The sequence below is a fragment of the Mya arenaria genome, chromosome 6 (genome assembly GCF_026914265.1).
Source record: "Mya arenaria isolate MELC-2E11 chromosome 6, ASM2691426v1".
NCBI classification, from domain to species: Eukaryota; Metazoa; Mollusca; class Bivalvia; order Myida; family Myidae; genus Mya; species Mya arenaria.
In genome coordinates this window covers 23,578,793-23,600,863 of record NC_069127.1, presented here as the reverse complement: position 1 = coordinate 23,600,863, position 22,071 = coordinate 23,578,793, and the positions used below count along the sequence as shown (strand labels likewise).

Sequence of the window (22,071 nt, the reverse complement as noted above, 5' to 3'; positions counted from 1 at the left end):
CCCTCCCCCAGCATCTCAAACCAATTAAATTATTTTGGCTGTGAGAACGGGCCGGCCGAATGTCAAATTGCTGTGCCCCTTATATACATCCTATCAAACGCCAATCACATGATCCCCTAGTAATGTACTGTGTTGTGAGCCTTTTCTGACCGTGAAACAGTGATAGAAAACTGTTGAAAGCTACGAAGCTTTGAAATGACCTGACAACCCCCATACTCATTATACACTAATTATTTTTTTGTATTAAAACGTAAAATCCGTTAATGGTATAGACGTTTTGACTATTACAATAAACTACAAAGCCGAGAACCAGGAAATACGAAAATAACTTACAAATTCTAGCAGTACAATGTAGCTTTATGTCCGACGCTTTCAGCCATATAAAATGCAATGAACGAAATGTACAGGTCATGCATATCTTGCGCAATCGGGATATTCGGTAAGCAAACATGTTTCTGTTTAGTAAGCACACTCTTAGCATTGTTTAAAGCGGGTCGTGCTAAAGTGCTGACCGATTAGCTGACGATATAGAAATAGAGGAGACTTGCTGACCAATTGCTGACCATATAGACAAAGGTGGAAAAAAAAATATTATTGAAATTTTAAGGTTTTTTTTTATTTTTAGCTCGACTTTTCTAAGAATAAGGAGAGCTATCCTAGTCACCCGAGCATCGGCGTCTGCGTATGTTATGTAAAACGTTTTTGTAAGAGTTTGTGTACAACCTCAATATTTTCAAAGTCCATTGACATATGGATTTGAAACTTTGCACACTTGTTCACCATCATGCCCCAAACCTGTACACAGGAGGAGGTAAATCTATCAAGCATTTTGACAAAATTATGCCCCTTTTTCTACTAAGAATTTACGTTAAAGTGTGCGTACCACCTCAAATATTTTCAAAGTCCATTGACATCTGGCTTTGAAACTTTGCACACTTGTTCACCATCATGCCCCCCAACCTGTACACAGGAGGAGCAGGGTTCCCCCTGGGTTCTAAAAAGTTATCGCCACTTTTTTCGCGGGGGGGGGGGGGGGTTAAGGGGGGGTCGCAAAAGGCCCCCTTACGGGTCTAGGGCAGCGCCCTTTTGGGGGCCAAGGATGAAGATCATGGGGTTTAAGCATTTTAAGAGCCTTAAATTGCATTTAATTAGCACATTGTCGTGCAAAAACATAACATTTTGTTGTACATGAAGCACAAGATATTAGCAAATTGTTATTCTATTGACAAAATATACATTGTATATGGACTAGTATATAAATAAAAAAAAATATGAAAATATTGCAAAAAATGTGACATTAACATCAATATGTTGATTTCAGTCTAATGCCTGCATACAATAGTGTCATAATTAAAGAATACAATTGTGAAATTATGAGATAAATTTAAAATAAATGAAAACTCAAAGAAATATACATTGTCAAACTAGGGCCATAACTTTCCTAATAGAAATTCGTCTACCTACTCTTTACTCCAGCCAACTTATTACAAGCCTTAATCAAATGGGATTAATTCTATTTATTTGTAAGCTTACCCAATGATTTCTGTTGATCTGTTTGAACCCTTAGTATGCTGCATTTATAGCAATTACAAATTGCGACAAAACCTAAAGCAAATCTATTCTTAGCATGTAAATGTCATTACGAAAGTTGCATATCACGTGACTTTCCGACAACATAAAATTCTATGATTTGCATTTTTAAAACTAACACGATAATTACGCAACAACAAAGCTGTAGAGCTAAATATTAATATAAAAATTGTTTGCTAATAGCCTTATAAGAGACATAACAGTTAAAGGATGTCATTGTTTATCCCTGAAAGCAATAAAATTCTGCAATAATTAGCGAGGTGCTGACTGGGCCGTGACTGCTCGCCCTAATTATCGGATTAATGTTTGTTGTCGCACCAGCAGATGCGCTTGATTTATGACAGTGACGGAATCGATTATCATGCAGGCCGAATGGGCACCACTTACGTCATTTTAAGAAAATATTTTAGAAAAAAAAGGTTGTCGCCATAAATTTGCCAAATTTGAAAAGTTGTTGCCACTTTTGCGATTTTGTCGCAAATGGCGACAATGGCGATCGCCAGAGGGAACCCTGAGGAGGTAACTCTATCAAGCATTTTGACAAAATTATGCCCCTTTTTCTACTTGGAATTTATGTTAAAGTTTGCGTCGAGGTTCCCTATATGTTACATTGGTCAGCTAAGAAATTCATCAGTAAATTCTGAATGAGGCAGTACTTGGTCATCTATATGCGCAGCACTGGACCATGAAATATAATGACCATGTACAACAAATCAACACCCTGAGAGGCTTGGTGCGAAATGTGACAACTTAATTGTGGCACAGTGTTAGCATTCATTCTTTAACATGATTTTGACTATACAAGTTAATGAACAAATAATTAATAAAAATGAGAAGATTACACTCATTTTGCCATTCATGATTCATGCTTTATTTATTTGCATCATATGAATATTTTATTATGCTATATATATGCACTAAACAAGTCACAATTAGTTTTAAGGATTTGTAACTACACATATTACATGATAATATGATAATATTCTTTTGATCGTTCTTTGATTAAGTGCAGATAGTTTTTCACTGGTAGTGAGGCTAACATTTAAAGCTTAATTCACAATTATTATAATTGCTTTCAAACAATTGTAAATGAAACACCTTAAAAAGTAATTAAATACACGATATTTTCAACATACATGTACCAGCAAAAAAATATAACTTGATTCATTTCAATGAAATGCCATTTTCAAAAAAAAATACACAGACATCCGTTTATACTACACTATAAGGAGTATATAAAATAAATTAAACAAAATAAGTCTTGAAAACCTTTAATTCCAAAACTTTTTTTAATTTATCTCCTTCTTTGGCTATATGGTCAGCAATTGGTCAGCAACTCTGTTCTATTTCTATATCGTCAGCTTACTTGTCAGCACTTTAGTATGTGCTGTTTAAAGCAACTTCTGGTAAGACTTTAAGCTGCACTCTCACAGATTGACCACAGAGACTTGGAAGTATGATGCAGATCCCAAACAACGCCCCTGGCTTGCTTTAATTATATATATATGCAGTAAAATCAGTCTTGACCCTGAAAAATAAAAAATACAACATTTTATGAATCTGCTCAAGGCTTTTTCTGCTCAATTTGGGAAAAAGACCCTAGACATTTTGGGAATTTTGTGTCAGGAAAATGCTGAAATTAGGAAATTTTACAGTTCAAAGAAAAAGCTGTCTAGTCTCCTGCGAATTAGGAAATGATTTTATATTAGTTTATTTCCCCTTAAAAGACCCAAAATGGTTGAAATATCAATCCTTGGGTTTATCTATTGCAATAAATGGATCATGACAGATAATATTTCATACAGATATCTGAATGTGATGCAAATCAATGATGCCCGAGTTCAATTATCAAAAAAACTTTACATCGCATAATTTATTAGGATGTTGAAAATAAACCAGTGCATGTAAAAAGACTTTCTAAATTAAAAAAAACATTTTTTTATTATTATTTTTTTATTTGGATTTTTTTCTGAAGATTGAGCCCAGGTAAATTTCTGCCCTGCAGGGATGAGCTGATGGTAAAATCCCTTTCAAATGCCCCTGCACCTAAGGGACCTTAGGTAAGGCCCAATCCCTGCTAATATGGTGTAAAGACAAAATCATCACATTTACCCAGCACTGCAGAAGGTAAAAACATTGCCCATTTCCCCGGCTATCCCTGGTATATCCCTGGACCTGGGGGGCCGTGGTTACAATTGACTGGTGCATAATTGACAAGATAAGAAACTTTGGTCTTTAAATGAGGAAAAAAGCTTAAAAAATAACCTGTCTTTGTTTAACCTATGGCACCTGGTCTCTTTTCACGGTCAGACGTTCTACATTGTAATGATTTGTTACATTAATGTCACATATTCTTAACCTTCATTACACAATCATGTAAGGCAAATCCACTTTACCAATTAATTATTGTCCATATATTGTGAGAAGTTTACAGCTGCACTCTCACAGATTGAAGGGTTTGACAACTTTTTTGTCTTGGATTGTGCAGATTTATGTAAAAAATTATGGAAACCAGTGATATAAGACTTATGACCAAAATCAGATTGCAGTTTTTCATATTCAGAAACTCAGAAGAATCTAAGACATTATCAAACTGTTTTGTTTTGAATCACTGTTGCAACGCAGCTCATACATTGTAGCAGGAACCAAACAGCAAACATTAGCCGCAGTCATGTTTACTGAACACATACATGTAGCAGTGTATGTAAGAATTAAAAATTATCTATACTTACATGTACATGTGTAGCAATGTTAAAATTCTTACACTGATTTCTTGTTTAATTTTTGAATATAAGACAGTCACAGACAATATTTTGACAAAAAGTCATAATTCATCACAACACAAACATATTTTAACACAATTTCTCAATATGTATTAACAATGTTATAACAAACAAAAATAATTACACATTACAACATACATATATGTGGAAAAAAATATATAAATAATCAATGAGAAGGTAAAAATGACTTATAAATGTGATTAAATATTGACATTTTAAGTGTGTGTATACCAAGTGATAAATTGCTTCATAAATGCTACGTCGAAGGCAATATCTTGCTTCGAATGAATACATTAAACAAAGATAACTTCACTATTTCTTCACAATTTTAAATGAAACATAGCTTAGTCTACAACGCTTACGGAGTCCTGCCTTCGGTCTTTTACCAGAGTTTGATTGAGAGTTTAGTTTCTTGAAACACTTCTACAAACCTTTTCATAAAATGACTGTCTGACGGAGCACTGTCAAAACATTATATTGGAAACACGTTTGTCAAAGTGTTTGATAAAACTAATCACTTTATCAAACTGTGGTAATTAAACGAAGGGCGTGCTCTTTAAGCAGCATAGACTGCCCTTTGTTAATGCCCTGTCATGGAGTGGGGAGGGGATTATAGGAATGCACTTCATCCGTGGTTTACATTCACTGATTTAGTAAGCCTGATCTTACTTCAAGGGACTTTTTAACAAAAATATGTGATTATAGAAGTTCTATTCTGTTTGTTAAATTTAATAACTGGACGTATTAATACACTGACTGCGATGGCTAAACAAAAAGTATTTCTTTATATATTTCTTATATTTCTAAGAGCATCAACATGGAAAGTGAAATTCATCTTTGATTAATATCCAAAGAATAACAACATTTTTATAAGATCATTTTGATTTTGATCAATTATTCATAGAAGGTAGTTGTTATTCATTGCCTTCATCTGAGTCGAGACTCAAGAATCTTCAATATTGAAGACCTTACTTTTGTAGGCCAAAGAAAATATAGATATGGTTTTTGGTTTAACCCTACTAAACGGTTTAAGAAAAATGCATAAAACATCAATTTTTTTACCTTAAATATAAAAATCTGTGATCTAATTTTAGTAAGCAGTCTTATATGGTTTACATGAATTTTTGCATAAATTGGCTCACTCCAAGCCCATAACAAATTAAAAAATGGCAAAACATTCAATCTGTGAGAGTGCAGCTTTAAATGCTTCCAGACTTAGTGACTTAATTATTCACTTATTGTTGATAAAATGTGAGAACAGTAAACAAATCTGACATAAAATTCTGAGAATCATGCTTTCTATTACCAAAATCAGTGATGGAAATGAAGAACGGGGGTCAAGATACGATTGTAACGACTTTATTTATGTTTTATTAAAATCTCATTTCGGTGAATTCAGGTGCAGAAATACCACTTATATATTTGTTTAATGTTATTAACTGTCAAGATTCGAAGGTGCCATTAGACAGTTCCTGCTTTTTCCGAGACCCAAGTAAATATTGAAAAAAAGGAAGATATAACATCAAACAGCAGGGTGCTGAAATGTGAACATGTTTTAAAAAAAACAACATCTTATTAAACGTAACTGATGTATATTGGGAGTTTTGCATCGCTTTTGTAATACATGTATTAGATTATCCAATACAGAGTAGTTCAACTCTTATTTCAAAGTGAAGAAGATAACTAAGTGTTGTATAATTTATTTGATTTTGCATTGTTTACAATGAACAATCTCATCAAAATGATATATACATGTAGTCACAAAAAAGTGATGTTTATTTGATCTTTTTATGCTGTGTACACCTTTACATATTAAGTGAACAGTACATGTACATGAACTGTAATGTAATGATTTGCCTTAAGTGAAAAAATCTTATTCTTTCAGAGGCAGAAAAGGTGTCTTGAGTCAATTTCTCTCACCAAAACAATTACATGTATAAGGTGAGTGGTGTACTGGTCAAGTTTATTATGCCCCCTTTTGAAAAAAGTGGGGTATATTGTTTTGCACATGTCGGTCGGTCTGTCTGTCTGTCTGTCTGTCTGTCGGTCGGTCGGAATACCAAATGGTTTCCGATCAATAACTTGAGAACGCTTTGACCGAGGGACCTCATACTTGGTATGTGTATTGGTCATCACCAGCAGATGAACCCTATTGATTTTGAGGTCAGTGGGTCAAAGGTCAAGGTCAGTGTGACCTTAACATGAAAAACGGTTTCCGATCAATAACTTGAGAACGCTTTGACCCAGGGACCTCATACTAGGTAGGCTTATTGGTCATGACCAGCAGATGAACCCTATTGATTTTGAGGTCAGTGGGTCAAAGGTCAAGGTCAGTGTGACCTTAACATGAAAAACGGTTTCCGATCAATAACTTGAGAACGCTTTGACCCAGGGACCTCATACTAGGTAGGCTTATTGGTCATGACCAGCAGATGAACCCTATTGATTTTGAGGTCAGTGGGTCAAAGGTCAAGGTCAGTGTGACTGTAAGCTGAAAAAAGATTTTCTGATTGTCCATATTTTATTTTTTCCTTCTAATAAGTACAAGAGTCTGATATTTATGCCCCCTTTTGAAAAAAGTGGGGTATATTGTTTTGCACATGTCGGTCGGTCGGTCGGTCGGTCGGTCGGTCTGTCTGTCTGTCGGTCGGTCGGAATACCAAATGGTTTCCGATCAATAACTTGAGAACGCTTTGACCGAGGGACCTCATACTTGGTATGTGTATTGGTCATCACCAGCAGATGAACCCTATTGATTTTGAGGTCAGTGGTTCAAAGGTCAAGGTCAGTGTGACCTTTATATGAAAAACGGTTTCCGATCAATAACTTGAGAACGCTTTGACCCAGGAACCTCATACTTGGTAGGTGTATTGGTCATGACCAGCAGATGAACCCTATTGATTTTGAGGTCAGTGGGTCAAAGGTCAAGGTCAGTGTGACCTTAACATGAAAAACGGTTTCCGATCAATAACTTGAGAACGCTTTGACCCAGGGACCTCATACTAGTTATTTTGAAGTCATCAGGTCAAAGGTGAAGGTCACAATGACCTTAAACGAGTGATAACTTAACAATGCCTTCACCTATGGCCCTCAAACTTGACATGAAGGTTGGATGTGATCAGTAGATGACCCCTGATTTTGTAGTCATCAGGTTAAGAGTGATAACTGGGTAATGCTTGCACACATGACTGTCAAGCTTGACATGAAGGTTGTGGGTGTGACCTGTAGATGACTCAACAGGTCAATTCAGCTGGAATTTCGGTCCATGCATATTTTATTCAATTGTCCAAAAATTCACGACAACATGGCGCTCAGGGGGCATAATGTTTGACAAACATATCTTGTTGTAGAATTAAAATGCCCCCATTTGAAAAAAAGGTGTTAATTGATCAGTTGTTTAAATTGTTTGCCAATTATAGTTTAATTTAAAAACTTTAAATAAAAGGCAGGGCTTCCATTAAGAATTTGAAACTGGAAGTATGAAATTTCTGTTAATCAATTTTGGAAGTTTTACAATTCAATGTTGATGTTTAAGTCTCCTGAATACAATAACTCTTTCAACTATTGTTAGCTCTTCTCGCCAAATGCTAGAAGAGCTTATGCGATGGTAATTAGTATGTTGTATGTGCGTCCGTGCATGTGTCAGTACATCTGTAAACAATTGTAAACACGATACTGTCTTCAGTTTCGATTGTATCTTGATAAAAATTGTATAGTATCTAGATATCCATACACAGAGCTTGGTTCCTTTCAAAAACCAGCCAGAACTGCCAATGCATGCCTAGATTATGGGCCCTAAAAAAAGCTATTTTTAGTTAACCTAGTTTAAGCCAAATCTACATGAGCGAAATCTATTTTAAGCCAAGTTTACATGTAATGTCAAGACTATTATTAAAGGGAGACAACTTGCTTTTAAGCTTGACTATTCAAGAATATTGAGAGCTATACTACTCACCCAAACGTCGGCGTCACACCTTGGTTAAGGTTTTGCGTGCAAGCACACATAGGTTAATATCTCAGCAACTACTTGAGGTATTGCATTGAGACTTGATACAATTGTACTTAGCCATCCAACCTACTTAATTGACCAAGTTAGATAACTCTAGTTTGCATTTAATGCAAAAAATAGGCCTTTATTATTCGACTAGCACATTCTGGTTAAGGTTTTGAGTGTAAGCACACATAGGTTAATATCTCAGCAACAACTTGATGTATTGCATTGAGACTTGATACAATGGTACTCTACCATCCAACCTACTTAATTAACTAAATTAGGTAACTCTACTTTGCATTTAATGCAAATATTAGGCCTTTATTTTTCGACCTAGACATTCTGGTTAAGGTTTTGCGTGTAAGCACACATAGGTTTATATCTAAGCAACTACTTGAGGTATTACACTGAAACTTTATACGATGGTACTCATCCATCCAGCCTACTTAATTAACCAAGTTTAATAACTCTACTTTTCATTTAATTCAAATAATAGCCCCTTTTTTACTTGACATAGACATTTTGGTTAAGGTTTTGCAATTGTAACCACTTTAAGTCAATACCTCAGCAAATACATCATGTATTGCATTGAAACTTTACACACGGGCTCCCAACCATTTAGCTTTCTTCTTTAATCAAGTGAGATAACTCTATCTTTCATAAATATATAATTTGTTTCCCTTTATTATGCGACTTAGACATTCTGGTCCGGATAATATCTCAGCAACTACTTGATGTATTGCATTGAGACTTTATAGTTACAATGGTACTCAACCACCCAACGAAATTGAATAACCAAGATAGATAACTGTATTTTGCAGATAATGGCCCTTTATTATTAGACTTAAAAATTCTGGTTGAAATTTTCCATGTAACCACCTTTATGTTAATTTCTCAGCACATCATGTATTGAATTGTAATCTAATCTAACAGTGATCCATGCATCCAAAACTTTTCAATCCATACACTGAAAAGCGGCAGAATAATCGAGCGCGCTGTCTCTGTCACAGCTCTTGTTGGTTTTGCAGTTGATTTTGTGAATTACTCTGCATTGTTCTTGATGAAAGGCCAAAAGCCATTTTTTAGCTCTAATGGCCAAATTGTCTGTAGTTCGTGCATTCATCTAAACAAAATTGCTTGTAAATGTTTGTTCAAGTTATGCCCCTGGGATCATAACTGGCCACCCCCCGCGGTTCATAGGTTTGGTATACCATACTTAAATTTAGAATGTTTAAAAATCTTTTTGTCTGAACCAGCTATGCAGACACTTGCTATTTTGAATAAGGCACAATTAAGTGGTCTGCTACCATGGTTGTTCAAATTATGCCTTTGGGGTCAAAACTGGCTTAGCTTAGACGCAGGAACTTCATACTTGGTATGCTAGTTGTTCATGACTAGTAGATGACCCCTATTGATTTTGAGATCAAAAGTTCAAAGGTCAAGGTTACCTTAAGTTAAAAAGACGATATGTTGGCGGTGACCTGAAGCTCATGAATGGTTTCCGCTCAATAAATAAAGAACGCTTGCACCCAGGAACTTCATACTCTGAGTGCTAGTTGGTCATGACTAATAGATGACCCCTATTGATTTTGAGATCAGTAAGTCAAAGGTCACAGTCACAGTAGATGTTCACTATTTAATATGGGTGAATTAACCAAACCTCACTGTTGGTTCGTTTACAGTCCAAAATTACAAATTTCATGTTCATAATTTAATTTTTCTCAGCTACAACCTCACAATAGGGGAGACAAGGGCTTTTTTCAAGAATGCAATCTCTAGTTATTTTTAAAGCTATAGAAATGGAATTTGACCACGAGGAGAGTTTTGAAAGCAATTTTTTGTCAGATGACTTTTACTTGGCACATATTTAAATAGTTCATGCAAATGATCTGCTTACAACACTTTCTGTCCTCAAAAGTTGAACATGCCACATTTTCCGGTAACCCAAACACAAAACATGGACTATATGTTTGTTGCCTTTTACCCATACATATTGTACATGCTCTGGATTGAAAATGATCACAAGAGCTGTGCCAGTGAATCATTAGCCCGTCTTGGGCCTCTTGTTTAACAAGTATATTAAAAATCAAATAGTTTGCTAAATTCATATACTTATATTATAATAATTGGTTGGCAAAATTCATATACTTATATTATAATAATTGGTTTTATTTAAAAAAACAACAACCCTAAAACTGATTGAAATTGTGAACATAAAAATAATATTGTCAAATGGTGTTGATATTTTGAACTACCAAGCTTTTAAGTTTTCTTCAATATTATAGAATTTTGTACTTCAAAAGAATCAATTTTGGAGTTTTAACCCATTTCTAGGGGGTAACATACTTCCAAACTTCCTTTAATGGAAGCACGGTTATAAAGGTTTTACCAATGACTATTTAATATTTAATAGCAATAGGTTGCCTTGACCAATAAGAAAAGCCATATTGTTTTTGTGGTCATTAGGTCAAAGGTCACATTCAAAATCTCGTAGATAACCATTTCCATTTCTACCCCTGGATCAAAATTGGCCCCACCAAAAGTTTCTTACATACTTATAAATAGGGAAATATTTGAAATCCACGAGGCCCACACCAGGCCTTTTTCTATGATACCAAATCGGACCCATAGCCGGACCCATTCCCAAAGCAAAATGTAGTTGATATTTTCCCAAATCATTAGAAAAAATCAGTGAAAAGATTTTTTAAATTATTTTTTATGGAAGTCTTTCTTCCTGTACTCAGGTTCATTCGACATGCTATTAAATCATTCTTTTTCCCAAAATGGCAGAAAAGGCCCTGCAGACCCTATTAAGTTTGTACATAGAATCATATTATGGCCCTTTACCCATTTACCCCCATGGGGTCAAAACAGGCCAAGCCTCAGGGATCCCATGTTCCCCATGGACTTATGTAAAAAACATAAAAAAAATCTTGTCCCAACGAATCACTAGGCCTAAACGGATATGCTCAATGAAGCATCATACATGGGTCAATACTGGCCAAGGCCTTTAGGTTCACAAGCTTCTTACACACATTTATATGGAAACTACAGAAACAAGCTCAGTAGCCTAAAGTTAAAACATTGACCCCATTTAATGGCACAGGGAAAATGCCAAAGGCATACAACACAAAAACAAAAATATCTCAAACAAGAAACATTGAACAAAAGCAGAAGACTTCACAAACAACACAGTGCAAATATACTGCTAGGTGAGATTATCAAGGATTGTTAGGTCCCGCTTTGGAATGGTCAGTAAAATGTAAATTTACTCAGTCTGGTGGTTTAAACCAGTTTGCATGCACAGCCTCTCTGTCATGCCAACAATGCTGAATAAAGTAAAACGTGGATCTTATCAAATTATACATTTACTTATGGAACTTAATAATGAAACAAAATAATGAAACAAATGATCATAATTAAGCTATTAGTTAAACCCCAAGTACAAAACAGTACTTCAATGATAAGGAATCCTAACTCTATCTGCAGATGAGTGAATACAATTCAGAGTACCAAGTGCAAAACATTTTAAAGATACAATACAGTTATTGTTTTGAACTATTAGCGACACATACAGTCTGCCTTAGCAAAAAAGCCCCCCCCCCCCTTATATATTATTGCTTTGCACATGTCGGTCGGTCTGTCGGTCAGTCCGTAGGTTGGTCGGGCAGTAGGCCAAAGCTTGACATAGAGGCTGGGCCTGACTAGTAGATGACCCCAATGGGTATTAGGAGTCATTGTGTCAAAGGTCAAGGTCACAGTGACCTTGAATGTGGAAATGTTCTTCAAATGATAACTCGACAATGCCTGCGCCCATGGCCATCAAACTTGACTCTGGGGGCGGGCCTGACCTGTAGATGATCCTTTAGATTTAAGGGGTCACTGGATCAAAGGTCAAGGTCACAGTGACCTTGAACTCAAAGGCTTGTCTGTGTAAAACTTGACAATGCCTGTACCTATGACCCTCAAACTTGACATTTAAGTTTCGGGTGACCAGTTTGTGACTCCTATGGATTTTGAGGTCATAGAGTTAAAGGTAATGGTCATAACTCAATATTTATCATTAACATTTTGTCATATTTACTTATTCCTTGCACCTAAGAGGATACATTTTATCTGCAAATATCAGTCATCATCTGAACATGATTAAAAACTGTACCTACTATCCTCACACTTTGAATGGTCATACAATCTAATGTAATCTTAAAACTGCCTCAAAGGCATCAAATGTCATTGACAAATTAGCTGTCGTTTTGGTCCATGCATATTTCATTCAATTGTCCAAATAATCCTTGACAAACATCTCTTGTTTGTATGTAGCCTCATATGATAGCCAGAAGAGCTTATGCGATGGTAATGTGTACGTAGTATGTGCGTCCGTGCGTCTGTAAACAATTTCTCATTAACACGATACAGCCTTCAGTTTTTATTGTATATTGATGAAACCTATACAGTATCTACATATCCATTACAACTTGGTTCCTTTCGAAAACCAGCAAGATATGCCTATGCATGCCAAGATAATGGGCTTAAAAATGATTAGATTATGGGCCTTGATAGTATAAAAAAATACTATTGTGTAATAAATGCTTGCGAACATGATACAGTCTTCAGTTTCGAGTATTCAGATACCCATAAGGGGTTGATTCTTTTCGTAAACAGTGATGTTGACCACATGAACCCAGCCAGTAGAGCATAGGCCCTTTTGGGCCTCTTGTTAACCTACAGCAATGCCATTAGGAATATGTGTACATTTTTTCAAACAAACATTTACATTGTCATTGGATGGCCTTGGCTGTGATCTTGACCTTCTTAAGCTTGACTTTCGAAGAATAAGGAGAGCTTTACTACTCACCCAAGCATCGTTGTCACATTTTGCATGTAACCATATTTAAGACAATATCTCAGCAATATATAAGGTATTGCATTGGAACTTTAGATATGTATTCCCAACTATCTAACCTACTAAATAAATTAAGGAACACTTTTTTGAATATTATGCAAATTATGGGCCTTTATTATTTATTACTTGACTTTGAAATTCTGGTTAAGATTTTGCATGTAAGCACACATAGGTTAATATCTCAGCAACTAATATCTCAGCAACTTCTTGATGTATTGCATTGAGACTTTAAACAGTGGTACTCAACCATCCAATCTACTTAAATCATCTAGTAAGATAACTCTAGTTTGCACTAAATTCAAATTATGGCTCCTTTTTATAATTCGACATAGAAATTCTGGTAAAGGTTTTGCATCTATACTATACTAACCACTTTTGAGTCAATACCTCACACAGGCTCCCAACCATTTAACCTTCTTATTTCATCAAGTAAGATTACTCTATCTTTATGATATAATTTTTGCCACTTTATTATGGGACTTAGAAATTCTGGTTAAGGTCTTGCATGTTAGCACACATATAATAATAATCTCAGCAACTACTTGAGTCTTTATTCAATGGTATTCAGCCACCCAACCTTATTGAATAACCAAGTCAGATAACTGTATTTTGCAAATTTTGGCTCTTTATTATTAGACTTAGAAATTGTGGTTAAAATTTTGTATTTCACCACATTTATGTTACTATCTCGGCACATCATGTATTGCATTGTAATCTAATCTAACAGTGATCCATGCATGTTACGCCAAAACGTTTCAATCCTTACACTGAAAAGCAGCGGAATAGTCGAGCACGTTGTCTCTGTGACAGCTCTTGTTTAATCTACAGCAATGACATTTGGACCTTGTATACAAATATGGGAAAAAACACAAAATGTTGTGATTTGATTTCTAAAACACTTCAGTATTTGACAATAGTCGAGTTACATGTAGTTTATTCTCTTGTTGCATTATCATACACAAAAAACTCATTCATTTTGTTAAAGGTGTGGATTTAAATGTTTAGTACATACATATTATAAATTACATTTTTCAGTGGCGTTGAACATCCATGATGTCATCTGATTAATTTACATGATGTCGGAGAAGAATTTGTTCCGCATTGGTGAGACCGTACACAATGAAACCCATCAGGCGGCGTGTGACGATGTCAGGCCTGTTCATCTTTACGCAAATATTTCCCAGCAATTTAAGAACACAGAAAATGGACAGAGATTGAATTTGCTTAAAGTTGAACCATTAGAGACAACCGTTACTGATTCAGAGCGATTAGTTAACGTTGATCAGCCTGGAACTTTGTCAGGTGCAAGTGTAAATCTTTTTACATCAAATTTTTATAATCATTGTTTAACAGTGACCAAAGAAGACAATGCTAACATTGAACTGCTTGACAAAATGCCAGGTGTGACAAATGGCTATGTAAATGCACTTGGAGCTATACAATCAGAGGTGTTTGGCAGTGTTGATGTAATGAAAGAAGAAAGAAGAGATATAAGTGATGATCATAGTGACACTGCTCAAGAAAGTAGTTCTATTTTTTCTGACCTGGATATCAGACCAAACTCCCCTAGTGTTACCATTCATGGGTTTACTGATGGAACCAATGAAGAATCAGATATTGAAATCAAACCTGAATTGGATAACTTCCTTGGAATTAATCAGGGACCAGCTATTGATATTAAACCGAACCTACAAGACTTGAATGACATTCATCAAGAAGGCTGCAGTGCAAACAGAGCTATTCAATATTTGAAATCTGATCCTAAGCCAGAAAGTACCAATTCAAAGGCCATATTTTCAATTGGAATGGTAAGAACTCTTAGTGAGGAATTACAAGATGTTAAACCAGATATTGAATCAGAGCCTAGAACACAAACTTCAAAAGTACTAACAGGGTGTTCAGGTACCCCGAATATCAGATACTTGTTGGAGCAAGGCATTCCTTCGGCTACGAAAGGAAACTCTACATTTAAAAATCAACCAACATCAATTCCTTTTTCAGAGCAGAGAAATCTACATTCAACGGCTGGACACACTGGTAATAGAAACGTTTTAGTGCCAACCAACCAGACGTCCACAGCTTTACAACAAACAGCATGGTCTTTCCAAACATGCGCATCTCTTGACGGCACTGTCAGTCCATCGGTTTCATGTGAAGAAACTGTAAAAAAAGAACAATCACCTCTTGTATCAAATGATCTGCTCCAAGAACAACATGAACCCACAAGAATGCCAGGACCGTCGATTTATTTACATTCACCACACGCAATAGTTTCCACACGTTTTACAAAACAATGCCCTGAATCTAACGCTGACCGTCTACCCAAAAAAGCATTGCCAGTCTCCTGTCAAGGTGCAATGATGTCACATGTAGGTTGTGTAGCCAGTTTTCCTGAAACAGAAGCCTCAAATGTTGAAGATGTGTCATCAGCATCATCAGGAGACAGCCAAATACCTGGTACTAGTAGAATTGCATCTAGAAATATCAATAGTGCACGCATTACACGCATTGATGATATATTTACAAAGGGTAATGCGTCACAACAAAACCTTCAGAGACCAAAGTTGTTAGGATACTTACTTACCAGTCCGCGCAGTACTTCAACAGTCCATTCAGCAAGAGATCCACCAAAAGCAGTTATTGAAGTTACGCGTTCACCAAAATCTGATTTGCGATGGGTCAACCCAGTTTCGACTTTACCTACCAAAAGCATTACCTCACAACTTGTTTCACTTGGTGGAAATTGTACAGTCCAATCAAATCAAGTTTATACTCACAAACCTTGTATTAAGTTGGCAAGATCTGCTCCATGTAATGTAGCAATTTCCCAGCCTACTTCTGCTGTCAGTCACAGTTATGCAAACTCGCAAACCTCTTGTGCTAACAGTATTCAGGACACAAGTTCAATGTTGGTAGAAAAAGATGTTTCTTTTAGAAATCCGATGAAGTTTTTCCATAGAACACATGCTATAGTGTCATCACCTTACAGCAACAATGATAACACTGAAACTCTTCAAAAAACAAAACAAGTGGGATCAGAAAGTACTGGTACTGTTAAACAACAACAGGTTACTGAAACGAATGACAAAAAACAAATACCAAATGCAACTAGAAAAGTTGCTAAATCTGTTGAAGGGATTGCGAAACCAAGTCAACTCGATAAGTCTAAAGATATCTGTTCATCAAAGGTTTCTTTGGACCAGAAGAAAAAAACCATGGGTACAAATTTTGCCTCCAGACTCATCAAAGCAAATGCAAAAGAAACTTCAACATCGATAGACTTTAGCATATTTCGCTCACCTAAGATCTGGAAACGTGGTAAACTACAAATGCTAAATGAATTGAACACATCCCAGGTTTTCTTTGAAGACGAGGTTTTATTTAATGTGTGTATAGATTATGGACATGAGCTTGCTTTGGATTGGTGGTTTGAGGAATCGGGTGAAAAACATCAAAGTCAAGTGCTTAAAGTTGACAAATTTGATAAACCTGATGTTCTAGCTTTGTTGAAGAACAAGGTGTCAAGCTCTGAGTTCCAGTATGTTTTCTCGGAAGTGGTTTACCCTGGATTATTCAGTTCATCGTCGTTGATATCGTTGTTTAGAATGTTTCATCGGAAGTGGTTTCTAGTGACAGAAAATAAACATGCAGTTTTATTGAGAAAGTACATTACGTCAAGGTCCTGGCATGTGTCGAAAGTATTCTCTTATATTAAATTAAGTGAAGATAAAGTGATGGTTGATTGTCCAGGCACAATAATGCAATTTCCAGAAAGAGGAGATTTGTTGGAACCCTTACTCATAGTTGAACGTAGAGCAGAAAATAATATTCAAGGCGGATGGAGATACAATTTGCATTTTGCATCGGTAAAGAATAGTGATTTTTTACAGGAAAACTGGAAACGATTGTCCAAATTAGGACTAAAGAAAACAATGTGTCCACAAGTTGTCAGTGCTCGAGATAAAGGCGACTCTATCCGCTTAATATTTCTTCCAGTGGATAAATTTCATAGGCCATTGGTCAAAGGTTGCTGCTTTATGCAAAATGGCTGTACCAAGGTTTATATTGTATTCGTTCCAGTTTTTAGCGTGTTCAATTGCTATTCAATTGTCGAGAAAACCTACACTGTGTTAAGTTTGATTGAAGATACTGGTGCTGTGAGCAGAGCTATAGATGGCAAAACAGAAGACACATCTTTGGAAGGAGTTGAGGTTGCTTTTGAAAACAGTAATGAAAATCAAGTTGATCTGGCGTCAGCTGTTCATGAAACACTGATTTCAAGTAGTGACAGTTGTTCAGATAGAGAAACGCTGCAATTGCTCAGAAAAACGCTTAAAACTGGGCCCGATATTGAAACATCTGGTTTAAAAGTCCATCAACCTGTTGGTAGATATTTCTTGTCCGAATCAAAGATAGACAGCACTGTCACTGAAGGCAAAAGTCCAAAGGAATTTTCATCAGACAATATAACTGATGATGTGAAATGTACACCTTCTAGGGAATCAACTCATGAACCAAATTTGTACGGTTTTGAAAGCCACAGTGAAGCTGAACGGGTTAAACATACAGACAACTTGTTAAGGCGTTCATCGCAGAACAATGCAAGCAAGGGCAAAAACATGTCTCTGAAATTAACGAGTCAAGATGCCTTAAAAGAGAATTGTCATGGCTTTGATATATTTCGCCCACATGATATCTCACCATGGTGGTTAAAGCCCTTGGACAATTATTCGACCACATCTCAGGTTTTAGAAGAAGCGGATTTGTTATTGAGTGCTTGTGTAAGTGGTGAAAATGACTTTGCTTTGGATTGGTACTATGAAGTATCGAATGAAAAGTATAGAAGTCACTTTTTAATAGTTGGCGCATTTTTTAAACCAGATGTAATGGCTGAATTGATGGACAAGGTACCTATCTCAGAGTTTCAGTATGCTTTCTCAGACATTTTGTACCCTGTAACACTCGACTCCTTCACATCCTTGCATAGACTTCATGAGCGGAGTTGGTCACTTATGACCATGAATAAGAGTGAAATGTTATTGAGACAAATGATGAAGTTGATTAAATGCCGTTGCAGACAAGTCATCAACTGTATAAAGTTCGATGATAATAAAATAATGGTAAAGGCATTTAAGAGTTGCACCAAAACAGTACAACGCGCCAAAACAGTACAACTCCCAAGTGAAACGCAATTGACGGAACCCTTACTTATTATCGAGCGTAGACAAGACCAGGAAATAAAGGGTGGATTTAGGTACGATTTGCATGCTGCATCAGTAAAGATGAGTGATTGTGCACGGGAACAATGGAAGCAACTACAAGTACCTAGTTGTATAAAGGGAAAATTTTGTCCACAAGTTGTCAGTGCTCAAGACAGAGATGGAAATATTCTCTTAGTATTTTTGCCGGTGGATAAATATCATAGGCCATTGGTAGAAGACTGTTCTTTTATGCAGAAGGGCTGCTTCAAAGTGTTTGTTGTCTTAGTTCCAGCTTTTAGTGTGTTTAGCTGCCACTCGGTTGTTGTGAAGACATATGTTATTTTAAATATGATTGGTAGTATCAGTCAGGTGACCAGAGCTATGAATAGAGATTTCAATCCAACGGCGGACAAAAGGATGGTAGAAGGTGTGGAATGTATTTTATCGGATCCAAAGGATTCTAGTACTTGCGAATCAGTGTTTTCTAGAAGTAATGTCTGTGTGAACAAAAAATGCTCAAAAGAAACGCCTAATGATACGAACAACGGTGCCTCTGATGGCACAGTGAATACCGCAACTATATCCACATTTGCTAGTGATGCTACAGATGCAAGTAATATTGACTGTGATAAAAAGAGGTTTCAGATGAAATGTGTAGTCAGTCTGGAGAACATTGATTCAACTATTGACACACAAAGAACTAAGTATGATTCCAACTGTGGGAAAAAGCGACGGTGCACTCAAGGTATATCGAACCTCGCTTCAAGAAAGAAGGCACGAACTGGTTCGGACTCCGACTAAGGGTAACACAAGTTCAACCCGGATCGTTGACGATTTCTTTAACTATGAGGTCTTAAAAAAAGATTTCGCTTAAGCGAGAGAAATTGAGTGCGTAACTTCATTATACACGTCAAAAAACATTCTCGAACAAACGGACTCTTCAAAAATCGGTTGCAAATTTTGCTTCTGAATAATCTGTCTTTCGGAATGTTTGTTAATTAATGTTAGTATGATGTTAGTATAAAATTGACTTTTTTCAATTGTGTGGAAAAACATGAACATAATATGCTCCTTCTGGTAGTTTTACTTGATTTATCAATTTAAGTAGACGAATTTCATTGAGTATTTTATTGTGACGCCAGTGTAGTATGGTGTATCGTATGTAAATCCAAGTTACTTCGATACTATGAATATTGGTATACTTTGATTGCTTTTAATTGTTTGTATTTAAATGCAATAACACGTTTTATATTTGAATTTAAACTGTATGCTTATTTGTAGAGATCAAGGCTATGCATTAATAAAAATTGAAAACAGAGATTCTAATGTCTTTACCGTCCTAACAAGCTATTTATACTTTGCGGAACGGAACGAAACGGAACGGAACAAACATGTGTTTACTGCCCTAACAAGCTATAAAAAATCGGGTATTTATAATTTCAAATACATAATAGATTGCTTTTGAAATATGTTGGTTTTTGTAATACTTTGAAATGCCATAATTGAGTATATTGATTATTGCATAGTTATTGATTCTTTTAGAGCTACACTCTCACAGAGTTACCGTTTTGACAACTTTTTTTGTCTTGGAATTTTTGCGTAAATATCTGCAAACCTGGCGATATAAGACTACTGACAAAAGGTCAGATCGCAGATTTTCATATTTCCGTTCGAAAATTAATGTTTTATGACACAAAGCGTTACTAACGGTTTCAAAAAATTACTAACGGTTTAAAAAAATGCATAAAACCTCGAAATTTTGAACATGAATATGAAAATCTGCGTTCTGATGTTTTGTCAGCAGTCTAATATCACTAGTTTTCACGCTTTATCGCATAATATTGTCTTTTAAAATGTTGTGTTTTTTTTTAATTTTCTCTTTAGCATTTTTCCTAAGAATAGTGCAGTCGGGAATAACTTGTATCTCGGTTACACTCAAAAGGCTTGTATGGCCCAAAAATCATGTGACTTGTCACAAATAATTAACTCATTTATGTCTTCACCATGGTCGCTGTCAAATATTTCAGAATACAATGTCATTAACGGTGGCGACATCCATTGTCCAGATTAACAGTGTGTGTATACCACGTGATAAATTGCGTCATAAATGCTACGTCGGAAGGCAATATTTTGCTTCGATTGAAGACTTCAAACAATGATAACTTCATTTTCTTTACCATTTTTAATGAAATATAGCGCAGTCTATGCCGCTTACGGAGCCCCGCCTTCGGTCTTTTTCCAAATTTTGATTGAGGGTTTGGTTTCTTATAACACTTCGACAAACCTTTTCACGATACGGCCGTCTGACGGAGCACTGTTAAAACATTGTTTTGGAAACAGGTTTGTCGAAGTGTTTGATGAAACTAATCACCTGTTTCCTTTAAAATGGTGTAGTAAGCGAAAAGCTATCTTTGATTTTAGTCTTTATTTTAAGCAAAATATTGCCTTCCGACGTAGCATATATGACGTAATTTATCACGTGGTATACACACACTGAATAACATGGAATGAATGTTTATGTTAAGGACCTGTTTAATACTGAAGGTATGAGCTCCCGCTTGGCACGAATTATGCGAGGCTCGAGGTCTTTTCTCCGGTCCCTATGAGTTCGAACCAACGGGGTTCGACTGTAAAGTAAAAAACACATTGGCAAACAGGACGTACTGCTTTTCCTACTTAAAGAAAGTCAGAGTAAAATCAAAGAACTTGGAAACAATCTACTGGATCTTGAATTAAATTTTTCTTGACTATTTTGTAAGTGGAATTCGAAAATTTAACTGAAAACCAGTTACTGCTAAAAGTAAAAATGCTTTTATAGATAAGTGGTAACAGTAATCTTGTCTAGTTAATAAGTTATTTTGCTACTTATATATGAAGTGGGCCGGAATTCGCAAACCATGAACTAGTCAACCTGTTAGAGTGTACAGCTGTGCACTTTCAAGCCACTTTTTAGACCTATAATAGTTATCTTGCCGTTTAAATGTTTTGCGAATATACAGTAACTCTATAGCTGGATAATTATCGCGAAAAACTTAGTGGTTTACATGAAACAATTCACAAACGTTAGCAGGTTATCTTACGGCACTAAGTGAAATTCGCAAAGCATAACCAGTTTTACTAATGTATCTATAGATAACTGGTTACACGATAATTATCTAGTTAACCAGTTATATTATTTCATCAAAGCATCTGGAATAAGTGTTTGCACTGTTCAAAATATAGAAAAGCAGAAATGTTCAGCCAAATGTTTTTATGGATCTTCAGTTCTAACATTTATTAAGATCTCTTGCTAACAGCTGCTTCAGCAAATCTACCAATCGACTGGGTGACAGATCAGGCCAAAGACCCTGTTGTTGTTGTTGTTGTTGTTGGGTTTATAAAGGTCTGCCCGCGCTGCATTATGGCCTGACCCCGTCACATCCCCATCGGTTGATGGGATATTCGCCAAAGGCGAATTTTTATACCCAAAATGCCGCGAAACCTGCTATGAATGACATCTAGAGCGGTCACACAGCTCTGAATATATATTGGATATGGTTTCATTTCTCTAGTCTTAAATACAGTTGTAAATTTGATATTGCATTGTATCATAAAATACATTTA

General features: G+C 35.9%; 1 protein-coding gene across 1 annotated transcript; it reads left to right on the top strand.

The window, feature by feature from the left end:
• Nucleotides 1-303: 303 nt before the first annotated feature.
• On the top strand, nt 304-19,774 carry LOC128239013 (uncharacterized). Its single transcript, XM_052955422.1, has 3 exons — nt 304-439; nt 6,259-6,314; nt 14,303-19,774. Exon 3 carries the CDS (start codon nt 14,341-14,343, stop codon nt 19,267-19,269), a length of 4,929 nt encoding a protein of 1,642 aa, XP_052811382.1. The 5' UTR covers nt 304-439; nt 6,259-6,314; nt 14,303-14,340; the 3' UTR covers nt 19,270-19,774.
• Nucleotides 19,775-22,071: the final 2,297 nt, after the last annotated feature.

Excerpts from the sequence above, each read along its gene's own strand:
- LOC128239013 (XM_052955422.1), top strand. The coding sequence starts at position 14,341 with ATGATGTCGGAGAAGAATTTGTTCCGCATTGGTGAGACCGTACACAAT.